Below are 12,435 nucleotides of genomic sequence, written 5' to 3'. Positions count from 1 at the left end.
ATGGGTGCCCTGTTTCAACAGATCAGCCATAAAGGGGTCTTCTAAGTGCAGAATGAAGGTTTTCAAGCAGAGAGATATTGCAGAATAGGTGCTTTCTTCTTTCCTGGTCTTTTCACAGCACCAGCAAATAGTTTTGTGAGAACAGGACAGGCATGATCAGGCTGTCACAGCCTGAGCCTGAGTTGCTGCACAGGACAAACCCTCTCTCAGAAGTGCTGCAGCAGCAGATCCAATGGTGACAGCATATTTGTCCTGGCACGAAGTCCTAAAAGCTCTTGCTCAGTTACTCATACCCCTCTCTCTGAAATGCCTAGCTTGAATCAAATTCTTGGCTGGTATTACTTAAAATATTCTTGTTTATAGCAGAATGGGAGACAGCATTATAGGAACTTCCAAATTGGTAGCTCCAATTTGGAATGGATGCTGTATGAAAAGGTATTGTTTAAGTAGAGCTCTTTTTTAGCATGCTGAAATTACTTCATGATTCCTTAACAGATAACATCTTGCATGTTGATTACATTTAAAGATCTGTAAGCCCTCAAAGTCAAGTCATAGCCTTCAAGCATAAAGTCAATGGAAATCAAAGATTGCACAGTAATCTTAATTTGGTCTCCACAGTGCATTTAATGTAATGTAACCTTGAACTTTACACTTGCTGGCTTTCACCTTCTGTGCCATTCTTTCAGTACACTTCCCTGACTTATTTTCTCATGTCATCCATCTTGTGGACTGAATGAAGGAAGGATGCTTTGTGATCACCTCATGGAAGGTTATCATGATGCATGTGCTAAGGTGGCTGAAAGCCAGGATTTACCTCGCAAGGCAAACTAAATGATCACTGTCTGCATCTCCCGATAAAGGATCTATACTCCCCAGAAAAAAAATCTCAAAGCTCCAACACGTTCTACCTTGTCCTGAAATGAGCGCAGCGCTACATGATTCAAATTTAGTTGCAGTGGTACAGCCAGGGACCTGTCTACACAAAAGCAGTATCAGCAACTTCTCAGATTCTATCATCTTAGAAAATAATCAGCAATTCATGTGCTTCCTTCTGAGTTGGTTATGGCTTCAGGGGTAATCAAAGATTATAGCATCTCTTGTAGCTTTCACATTAGTGAAATATTTTACATATAACTAGCCCATGATTGGTTTCTAAATGCTGTTTCATACCTTCATATTTTAGAGGATACGTGAGTTAATGTGGCCTAGTTACTACTTCAGTGTCTATTTCTCAGGTTTATGCTGATTCTTTATATTAGGGTTCCCTCGCCCCCCTTGCGAAGTAGACCAGAAGTATTTTAAATCTGCCAGTGAAGGTGAGCCAGCTGGAATAGGCTACAGGAAGGGAAAGAGGAGCTGACTAGTAACTTAGTCAGAAATCTCTGTCTCTTCTCCAGCAATAGCCTTGCTGGACTAAGTATCGCTGGCCTACCCCCAAGACAACTACTGGGAGGAACTAATTTGCTCTTTCCTCTTCTGTCTTTTCAGTTATGTCCCTCCTTTTATTTGCTGCCCATCTAGTTCTCATTTGAAGGGCCCCGTAATCAGCCAAGGCAGAAGCAGAGGTTTGCAGATAAGAGTGCAGGGCACTTGTATCACCGGCTTCCCTCGCTCCTCTGTGCCAAGTGCCTCTTCTGCATTTGGCACGGCACCGCAGCTCGGGAGCTTGCTGTTTCCTTAGCAAGGACTGAATTCAGCAACTTAATGCCCTGCCACAGTGCCAAAGTACGCTCTGGAGCTCAGGATTGTATACAGGAGGAGCAAATTACAGATGCCGCCAATGGGATGTTGCCAACATGTTATCTGTGGTCCTCTTGACTGAAGTAGCCTGTCCATGTGCTCTGATTTCCCCTTTTCCATTTTGTAAAGTGCTGGAGCGATGTGACCTGCTCTGCTCCTGTCCCTCTGAAATACTCTGCTCCAGAAAGCAGGTGAAGTTTTGTGAGAGCTATACTTTACCCTCATTAACTAACAGCACAGAAAGGAAATATAAGCAATTAACTTACGAGAGGTGTTTTGTGGAGTAGCTGGGTATTTTGTTTTGGGTTTTTTGTTGGTTGTTTTTTTAATCAAGAAATGGCAAGATTTTTTTCCTACAGACATTTTATACCTTTTTTTTTTTTTTTTTGTAGCCACGCAGGCACAAAAAGCACTTCAGGTTTGCCTTCTATTACTGTGTCAAGCACTTAAAAACATTCCTACTTCACTTTTAGTTAATATAATAGTTTGTGTTTTCCAAGTCATAGCCAAAATAATCCAAAATACTGAGGAATTGACCTATGAAGGGAATAAAAGAGAATAATAGGTGCTTTCCCAGATCTTTACAGGTGAGGAGAGCAGAGGTTCAGGAACCACATAATAAAGCCCAAATTCTGGCAGTACAGACCTCTGCTCTGTGGCTTGCCTTTGCTTTCTCTTCTGACTCCTCTCACTGTACCTGGTTGCAGAGCTCCTTTGCCCTTTCTATGGCTTTGATGCAAACCAGCAGAGACCTCTTTCAACTGCGGTAGCAGTTTTTGGAAGAATTCTTCTCAGCCTTTGGAGGCCCTGAAAAATGCTTATTTAAGGTGGTATATTTTTCCCATAAAATACTTGAGGCATTTCAGCTGAAACTTTAAAAAAGGATTGAGATTGAAGCAAGCACCTGGTAAGATACACAGAGTTAGATATGGAAAAAAAATTGCTGCAAAAAGCAGAGTTGTCAACCAATCTTTGACAGCATGTACAGTTTGTGGTATTTTAACATAAAGATGCAGGTTCCCTAGTTCCTCTCAGGAATCTCTTCAAACAGCAACTCTGTTCAATAGGTGGGCCTAAATCAGCACTTTTCTGCCTTGTTTCTAGTCTTTATTACCTATTATTCTCAGGAAAAAAAACTTACTTAAAATAAAAAATACTTACTTAAAATAGTACAGACTGGCTTTAAGGGAGAGTTGCTTCAACCATTAATTGTTTTTTAAAGTTTCCTATGTTTTCTCTAACAGGAATGGGATAGATAAACTTCCTCCTCTCAGTTCGCAGATCAGCAGCCAGATAGGAAACCCAGTCTCTAAGGAGAAAGTGCACTGACATGCACTGCTGAGAAACCAAAATCAGGAGGTGCAGTAGCCTTTCCCTACTGCTTTACAGGTGCCCAGCATCCATGGTATGGTTTTTGAGAAATGGTTCCTAAATTGCCGCACTACTTCCATCGTTGTACATAGAAGTAATTAGGTCATCAGCCTAATTCTATAAAGAAATACAGTTTCTGCATACAAATCTATTTGCTGTGTCCTCCAGAAAATCTGTTTGTTAGCTACAGGTTCCTTGGTTTCACCTGTCTTTACTGAAAGCCTGGAGGTAGTCTCTCTGACAATATGATGGTATTTATTTATTTTCCTGGTCAGCACAGGGAAAAGCTAAGAAGCCTTTACCTTCATTGAACTGCTTTCTTCTCAAGTTAGTAGTATGTTCATGACAAAAGGAAGCTGGTTAAAGGGAGAGGGTTGTTAGCCATAAATATTTTAGACATTAGAACATTGAAGGATGTTTTGCAAATCGACTGTGAGGAAAATATCTCCCCTCAAAGCAAGCAGTCACAAAATTGTAGTTTAAGACAAAGAGGGCATGTGTGTTGCACCGCTGTGCTTATAAAGGTTGTGCTAGTTTCTAATTAGAAGTCTTGTCCTAAGCAAAATTCTAGAACACCTTTAGAGAAATCTAAATTCTCCACGTGTCTGATGAATACAGAAGTCGCTGCTTTTACAGCATCCTGGTTGTACACGGCTGGTTTTCCTGGCCTCCCGGAACAATTCATCGGATTGTTCCATGAGAAACTAAGAATTACTGCAGTAGCTATAAATTAATAAATTATAAGAATGTAGCTAAGAATCAATTCTTGTACTCTTTCTTTCCGAATGTGGATATAGCTAGTGGTCTTTTAATCTAGATGCAGTCAATTTTATGACAATTTAAAAGTACTGTATGGCAATTTAAAGTCATAGTGTGAAATCTGTCTTTAGCATACCTGGAAACCAAGGATAGACAGGTTTGAAGCACTGGTCAGCTCATTTCAACGACCAGAGCAAGGCTGATTTGAAGATGTATGCCTTTCAAACTGGTCTTCTCTGTCTGGTCTCACAGTAGAGATACCATGAACTTCAGCTGCTTCCCCAAGTTAACACTAGAGAAAGAGGATTGCATTTCTTGCTCATGTATTTGTTAAAGAGACAAGTTTCTACCTTACTTTGTGTTAAAAACCAACCAAACAAACAAAAAAACCCAAAACCAACAGACTTTGATACTATTTTAAGTTTAGACAGATTTACTTAGAAATGGAATGTTCCTTTAAAGATTCATAACTAAATATAGCTCTTTTTAATCAAAAGCATTTTAAAGGCTGTTTGTGTAGTGTGTGGTACTGATGAAAAAAAAAATCCCAAACCAGAAAAATCATTACTTATTTTTTAACTGAAGAAAGTCTATTATGCCTTACCTGCTCTGAAGAGTAGATGACAGCTGTCAGCTAGCATACTTAAGAGATTCTCGGTTCTAATCTGCTTCTCGTTTATATTCAGCCATTTTATACATTTATATTCAAATGTATATAGATACATATAACATCCTCTTTCTAGATTCTTTTTTCAGTATGTGAAAGGTAATGATATTAATTCATTTCGGAAGACTAGGCTTCTTGTGTCTTTATTCTCTCCTGTTCACAGAATTAATCAAGGCCATGAAATTGTCCCTAACCTCTCTTTGCACAGTTCAGAAATGTAGAGGAAATTCAAATCTACCTAATGGGGTACTATTCATCTTTGTGGTGTTGGTCATCTGGAGCAGGCTGGAAGCAAGAAAACTGTCAGCAAAACTTAGAGCAGACCCTCAAGAGAAAAGGGTCATATCTAAGGACCATCTCAAAGATGAAAGCAAAAATCAAGATTCTTTTTTACCCCACATGTTATCTAAGCTGCTTTTCTGACTACAAACTCCTAGGCTTGAGTCTGCTGGCAGAATTCTACCGGAAGGTAATTTTTCATATTATTTTACCTATCCAGACTATTTTACTGTCAGATGGTAATAGGTAGCATGACAAGAATAGCTTTGCTCTCAGAGTATGCTATTGGTTTGATTTTCAGCAAGTCTCAAACTGTAGTATGTTTTTATTTTTTGCAGGATCTGGAGGCAAGATGTTTTTGGTAGTGTTTTTTTGTTTAGCTGAACACAGGAGAGTGTTCTGAATAACTGCAGCCTTAATAATAAATAGCAGTTATATAGCATCTTCCATCAGATGATTCTCAAGAGTTGTAAACATGTTATTTAGACCTTTCAGCCTTTTTGTGATGTTGCAAATATTTTTATCCCTATTTTACAAATGAATAATATAAGGCTCAGATGAAATGACTCATGTACAATTAAACTTGTGAGCCAGCAGAGCCACAAAGGGAAGGGAAATTGTCATAGTCCTTGAGTATTAGTTTAGCCATTGTGTTTGTGCTTGACTTTTTTTCTCAGGTTTGGTCTGTCATGGTCCTAAAAGTTCATCTTGCAGATACGAAGTCTTGTACTATGGTAGAGGAATAATTTGGGTGGATTAAAAAAACCCTCCTCATGACTTAGAGCTGATTCAATTTAGTATATATATATATAAAAATGCATTAAACCTCAGATACTTGCTTTTTTCCTCATTCTCCATTTGATTATGGGGCGGAATTCTATATTATCCCAAAACAGTAGCTTTCTGTTTATCTTTATTCTTTCTGTTTATTTATTTTTTTCGGTAGCTTTCTGTTTATTTCACCTACAAAAATCTCTAATGTTGTACAGAGCAGAAAATTTGACATTTTTCTACCATAAGGGTTAAATCTATTGTTGTTGTTCACATTACAAACAGAATCCTTTTATGTATTTATATCTTCACTTGAGAATAAGCGTTATAAGAAACAGAGACCATTCAGATTTTTTTTGCTTTGGTGTGTCTCACTAATTCTTTCTTTCCAGTTAAGTCTTTCTACAGGAATCAAATATTAAATATTAATAATATTTTACATGACAATTTCTAAAACAGCAGTGGTATTTCATTTTCAGAACACTCTTTCTAGGGCTCTCCTAATTACGATTTTCTAAACCAGAAATTATTTTTAACATGAAATAAATATATCCATGGATGAAGGGAAGGAAGGGCAGAGGAAATATTCCCAGCACTGAAAAAATAACAGCAAAAGAGTATTAAAAGTTATTTTCTCAATTCTCTTTTGATCTCTGTGTTTAATCATATCACATTATACAGGGAGAAGAAAGGGGTAGGGAGAGATTAGAATTATTTACCTGATATTTATTTTCTTTCAAATATCAGGAGTTTCTTGATTTAAGCCAGAGAAGTGCCAATACGAAGGAGGACAGAAGAGCAAAAGATCAGAAAATCCCTGATTTTAGTTCAGTTGGACAGTTTAGAATGTTTTTCCCTTTGCTTATGTTGGTCTAAACCATGATTTTGGACTGGTTTAGAAGAAACAAAATTCTACTGAGAAGGCTGGAATTCATCCTTGGCCTCCTGAGCTTGGTCCAACAAAGTCTTGCAAATTAGACTTTCTAAGTGAAAACCTGACTGAAAGCAGCCTACTTCAAAATCAGATTCCCAGTTTGGTGCTATTTCAGCCAGCTCCATCTCCCAGGCTGGGTCAGAATATATCCTACGATAGAGAAGAACATGTGATGGTGAAATTATTTGTGCTAGCACACAAAATGGATAAATGGGCATGTCAGTAAAGATTTACGGCTGTGCTTCCTAAGTCAATCAATGCTGAGGCAAGAAGATTAATGCATTTCTTGTTAAAACAAACAAAAAAAAAAAGGTGTAATGAAGTAGCTAAAGAGAAAGTATATTTAAGCATATCGTTCTAACTTTTTCGTACCTATGTTTCAATGGCATACTGAAAATATGAAAAGGAGTCAGAGAAAACCAACCAAATGAATGAAGACTTTTATAGTGAGAGGCTCAAGGAACTTAGTTTATCAAAGAGAAGGTTAAGAGGTGATCTGATTGCAGTGTATGAGTGCCTACACATTCAGAAGGTTTCTGAGATTAAGGTGACCTTTAATAGAGAAGCACAACTAGATCAAGCAGTTTATAATAGACATGATAAGCATTGCTTCTCAGTGATGTAAGTTAACTTAGTGGGAAACTTTTAAATCAATCTGTTTAAGTTTTTCCCAAAATTTAGGCTCTGGTTGACCACAATTTATCGGACTTCATAATAAAAAGGGCTGAAACTCTCCATTGAATGAAACTGTGTCATGAATCAGATGTGGTCATTCCTTCTGGCCTGAAACAAATCTGCAGATTGCTGCAGACGTCGCTTTCAGTATTCTGTGTGGTTGTAAATACAGGCACGTAGAGAGAATCATCGCCTCTTTCATTTTTCTGTCCAAGCTTTACTTTAAAAGGGGAACGTGCAAGAGAGTAGCACAACAAGTGGTTCTGGATTACGCCATAGGACTTGGACGTAGGGAGGGAAGCCCAACTGGTAGGGGCCAGAGACAGAAAATCGGTCTCCCGAGTCCAGGACTCCAGCCCTGCAACTGTTAAGAGAAATAATGGGGAATTTACAAAAATAAAATTAGCTGAACCTTAATTTCTAAAAGGGAAATGAGGAAGCTGAACTTATTAATATTTCACCTCTTTTAAGACATAAAAGTTTGTTCCCAGCTCATGGTGTCCTTTTAGTTGTCTTGTACTAAAAATGAAGTAGAAATGTAAAATCCAAAGGTGTCTCTTTCCTTTTTTATTTTTCATGTACTCACTGTTATTTCAACAACTCTTCATGAGTAGCTGTAGTATCTGACATGTTAGCAAGTGAATTATAGCAAGAGTTTTATTTTGCTTTAAAATGCCTCCAGGCTGATTCCGCTGACTAGTAGTAGTGTGTAGGTCACAGCTATCACAGCTACTGATTTCCTTGGGTAAACTGGAACTTGCTGCCAAATTGATCAAGAGGGGGAGAGACAAACACAGTGAGAAGTTGCATTCAGAAAGATTTACCTTCAGAGTACAATGTTGTTATTGTATTTTGGGAACCATGTGGAATGGAAGGGAGATGTTAGTCCCTGTGGTCTGGATTCTTTCTTAGTGGATGCTTATGTCTTTCTGCACTTGGGGAAAGACATCAGAATTTGAAAAAGGAAAAAAAAAAAGTTAAAATCATGGACTCATTGCGCCCTGGGTGTGGTTGAGTTTGATTTCAATGAGATCCAGATTTCATGCTCTGTGCAAATATACTATGTGTAAGTACATTAAGAGAGCTGTTAAACAACAAAATGTGATTAAAACAATCCTCAGCTAGACCACAGGAGCATGGTAAAAAACTCCATAGTGTTGTAAATTAATTATTCTTTCTGTTCTAATCAAGCATTCACACAAGCCTCTGAATCAGCTGCTGGGAATCTGACAGAAGCCCTCCCCTGGCTTGGTTATTGGCCATTTACATCTGCCTGTTTTTTTTTAAACCCCAAAATGTTATGATGAGCATAGAGATAGAGGTGTGTGGAGGTGGTGTTTAGAGAACTGCAGGCTCACCCTACAGAAATATATCTCTGTGGGGACACGCTCTGTGCAAGTCAAGGAAGGCCGGTATGCACAAAGCATTGGCGGCATTCCCACAAGAAAAGGAAGTTGTGCACATCATAGAATCATAGAACCATTAGGTTGGAAAAGAGCCTTAAGATCATTCAGTCCATTAACCTAACACTACCAAGTTCACCACTAAACCATGTCCCCAAGCACCACATCTACACTTTTTTTAAATACCTCCACAGATGGTGACTCAGCCACTTCCCAGGGCAGCCTGTTCCAATGCTTGATAGCCCTTTTGGAGAAGAATTTTTTCCTAATATCAAATCTAAGCCTCCCCTGGTGCAACTTCCTTTTGACATATTTGACATTAAGTTGAAGTGATTTAAATATCTTGGGATTCAAGCAAAGTCTAGGGAAAGGAAGAATGGAAGAGACCATCCATTATATCTTGTCCTGTCGCTTGTTACCTGGGAAAAGAGACTGACATCCACATTGCTGCAATGTCCTTTTAGGTAGAGCTCCACCAGTAGAGCTGACTCAGGTGATCTTGGTGATACAAAATAGGCAAGCAAATGTATAACAGCGCAGCATTGATTTGAACAGTAAATTACACTTAGCATTAGCCAAATGAGAAATATGTTCCCTGTTGGGACAAAAGCAGCACAAACATGGAGAGAACAGATTCTTGCTAGTTTGCATTGGCCAATATGCCAAGCATTGCATCACAATGTTAATGTTTCTGATTTTATGCTGGGGATTTTAAATATGTGCTCTGTTGAGTATGTATATTCAGTTCTGCTACTCTTTTAGTCATTGTAATACATACAGTTATGGTGGGAGGCTGCATATACATGGCAGAATTTGTGATAAACTTTAACAAATGGTCATTCTCTACAGTTGCAATGTGCTCAGCTTTCCTGACAACTGGAGCTCAAACACAGGAGGAGTTCTTGTAGGCCTTGTGATCTAGAAGGATGTTGAAAAGATCTGATCTATAGGATATTTGTTGCTGTTACAACATTATCATTATCATCATGGCACACAAATGAGTGTTGTCCAACAATTTAAAATAATCCCAGAATTTAATTTAGATGCTGCTCCTGCACTGGTTATACATGCCACTGTTTTCTCCGTTTGATTGTCAGAGGAAAACATTGGATTATATTACCAGTTTGTTCCACATACGGTTTAAAATTTTGCTTTATCAGAGTAAAACAACACAGTATGCCATAGGGCCATGCTTTTCAGAAGCTTCCTAATGCCCAATGGTTAAGTTAAACTTAACAATATTCTGTTTACAAATGTTTGTCTAAAGAACAACTCTAGATTTGACCCATGAGTTACATCATGATGAAAGGTAACTGAAGTGAGGACATAAATTCTCAGTCACAATTTTAAACCTTACTCCTATTTAAGGTTACGCTGCTGTTATGAGAAGAGAGAGCTTTTAGGTGTAGAGTTTTGTTGGAGTGGTACAAATAGCATGTGTGACACTTGCTTAGCATGCTTCAATAGCTAAGCAGATCAGGAAGAGGATGAAAGCTTAGAAATTAGGTCATTAGATAGAAATGGAAAATATAAATCAGTGCATTACCACTACCTCAGATGTGTAACCAACAGTTTAGCTCTGGATACTAGGCAAGCACCGAAAGCTTCCAATGCATCTGAGTTTACCCAAACTTTTAAACTGGAGATTGCACTTGTGCAAAAACTAATACAATATTCTGGATTTCCAACATCACAAAAAGCAGCTTTTGTTGCAATGTAGTGTCACCTCATTTAAACAAAAGGCTTAGAAATTATATCTAACCTTTCTGTTTGCAGCAATTTGCCTCTTGACAGGATCAGTGCAAGTTATTTGAGGCTCACAAATTCTTGTTTGTGCTGTCTGCTATGTGTAAAGAGATCTTTTAAAATAACCAGAACTTCAGTTTCACCAAAGGAATTCTGATGCACTTGCTCAATCTTTTTTCTCCTTGCCTCCTGTGCCTACTTTGATGTCTCTTAGTAGTCTAGATCAGTTCCCAGAAGGCACCAGAAGAATCCATGGTACCAGGACAGGCAGAGTTTCAGGTAGCAAGAAATGCAAGAGAATTCAAGAATGAAGTTGTTGAATTACTGATGATAATCTGTAACAGCTCATATAAAACTGCTTTTGTACCTGAGTACTGAAACATGTCAAATGTGATGCAGGTTTTTAAAACCCATTCCATGGAGAATATAAGCTTTGACGTGGCATATTTTTGCCAGGCAAATTAATAGAAACCTCAATAAGAGTAGTATAAGAGGATACCTCATACTGTAAATTACCTGTAAAGTGTCAACACAATTCCTTTCTAAAGATAAATCTGTCTTTACAAACCTGTTTGTAGGGGCCAACAAACATGTGAATAAGGATTTTTTTAATTGACATATTTTGAATTACCAAAAGGGTTTTCACAAAACCCCTTGGCAAAGATTTTTAAGAAAACTAAACTGGCATAAGAGGATCTTTGCATACCAAGAAGATACTTGTGAGGTAAGGGAGCTGAGGAAGTTTGCTTATGGTGAAGTTCTCCAAAGTAGTGAGGACGAAATAAAAACAAAACATTGTGAAAGACCTTCATGAGACTGAGAAGCCAGACAATAAATTGTTGAAGTTCCATCTAGAGAAACATAAAGGGAAACTTCACAAAACTTCATATAGAAAGTAATATGCTATGAATTTGCCATTAACACTTGGGAGTGAGATCTCAGGTTTATAATAGTGATTCCGTGAAAACCTCAATTCAGAGTTCAACACTGATCCACCCTGAGTATTGTATATGATTCCTGTCTGTGTCTTCAAAATATTTCATTGAATTTGTTAAATTATGGCAGAACTGAGAAGGGCAAAAAGGATGCTCAAAGGAATGGAATGTTTTCCATGCACAGAATGACTGAGCAACACAGAGTTAACTTGGGATGCGGTAAAGGTCTTACAAAATTGAGTTGCACAGAGCTACATTTAAACAAAGATAATTATTTCTTGACACAGCAGATTGTAGGCATTGGAACTCAATACAAGAGAAAGTGACTGAGATTTACCAAATACACAGAAAACACCTGGCTCTGGAAAAGTTTTGGTGAAAAATATGTGAACCTTGTAAAAATAGTTGGGGGAAATACAATGTATGTTTGTGTTGCTCCTGTTCTCTTGATAACTACAGGTGATTGTTTGGGTGATATAATGATAAGCTAGATGGAGCTTCAGTAGAGGTTAGCAGTTCCGTGCTTTTGGATTGTCTGTTACTACATTTGCATTTTTTAAGTGCTTTGAAGGTCATTTTTGCTGGTCTCGGTAGTTGCAGAGTATTTCTCATGTTTGCATGTTCTGAAATCAGGAAATAGAAGAAATAGTAGTAGAAATCTGTCTAGATTCTGCTGATCCTTGCTCACTTCAATAGTTTGGGTGGTTTTAAGGAGAGTCATTGCAAAATGATAGTATCTTCAAATTTGTTGGAAAGACATTTTCAAATTTAACTTTTTATTAAACCAAATGAAATAGGAGAACAATACTAAAAGGTTGTTAAACTTAGTTATGGCTACCAGAGCACTGTGAATTGCTTTATTAATTCCTCTTGTAGCATAAACAGCATAGTGCAGATTTTTATTTGCATTTGTGGTAGATGTTAGCTTCTGTTATAATTTTGTTTTATAGAACTGTTTTTTAAATACTGGTGTTCCCCACTGGGCAAAGTATGCTGCGTCATTTCCTAATATATACCTCAACAAATTACTCTCTCCCTCTTTCCTACTCCCTCCCTCCCTGCAATGAAAAGGGTAATTTTGTGTAGTGATCTGAGATCAGTTTACCCTGCAGCATTAATCTTCTAACAGAGAGATACTATTTTATTTTTCCAGCA

General features: G+C 37.8%; 1 protein-coding gene across 3 annotated transcripts in view; it reads left to right on the top strand.

The window, feature by feature from the left end:
• ZNF385B (zinc finger protein 385B) overlaps positions 1–12,435 on the top strand; it is a 138,917-nt gene that overhangs the window by 84,581 nt on the left and 41,901 nt on the right. Inside the window, exon 4 of one of the 3 annotated variants that reach the window (XM_074145172.1) lies at positions 10,406–10,432. The exons of the other annotated variants lie outside the window; for them this stretch is intronic. Coding sequence (XP_074001273.1) covers positions 10,406–10,432 — 27 coding nt within the window. The remainder of the gene's footprint in view (positions 1–10,405; positions 10,433–12,435) is intronic. 3 annotated transcript variants of the gene reach the window in all.

The sequence above is a fragment of the Numenius arquata genome, chromosome 3 (genome assembly GCF_964106895.1).
Source record: "Numenius arquata chromosome 3, bNumArq3.hap1.1, whole genome shotgun sequence".
NCBI classification, from domain to species: Eukaryota; Metazoa; Chordata; class Aves; order Charadriiformes; family Scolopacidae; genus Numenius; species Numenius arquata.
The sequence above is the reverse complement of the archived record's forward strand: the minus strand, read 5'-3'. Positions and strand labels throughout refer to the sequence as shown.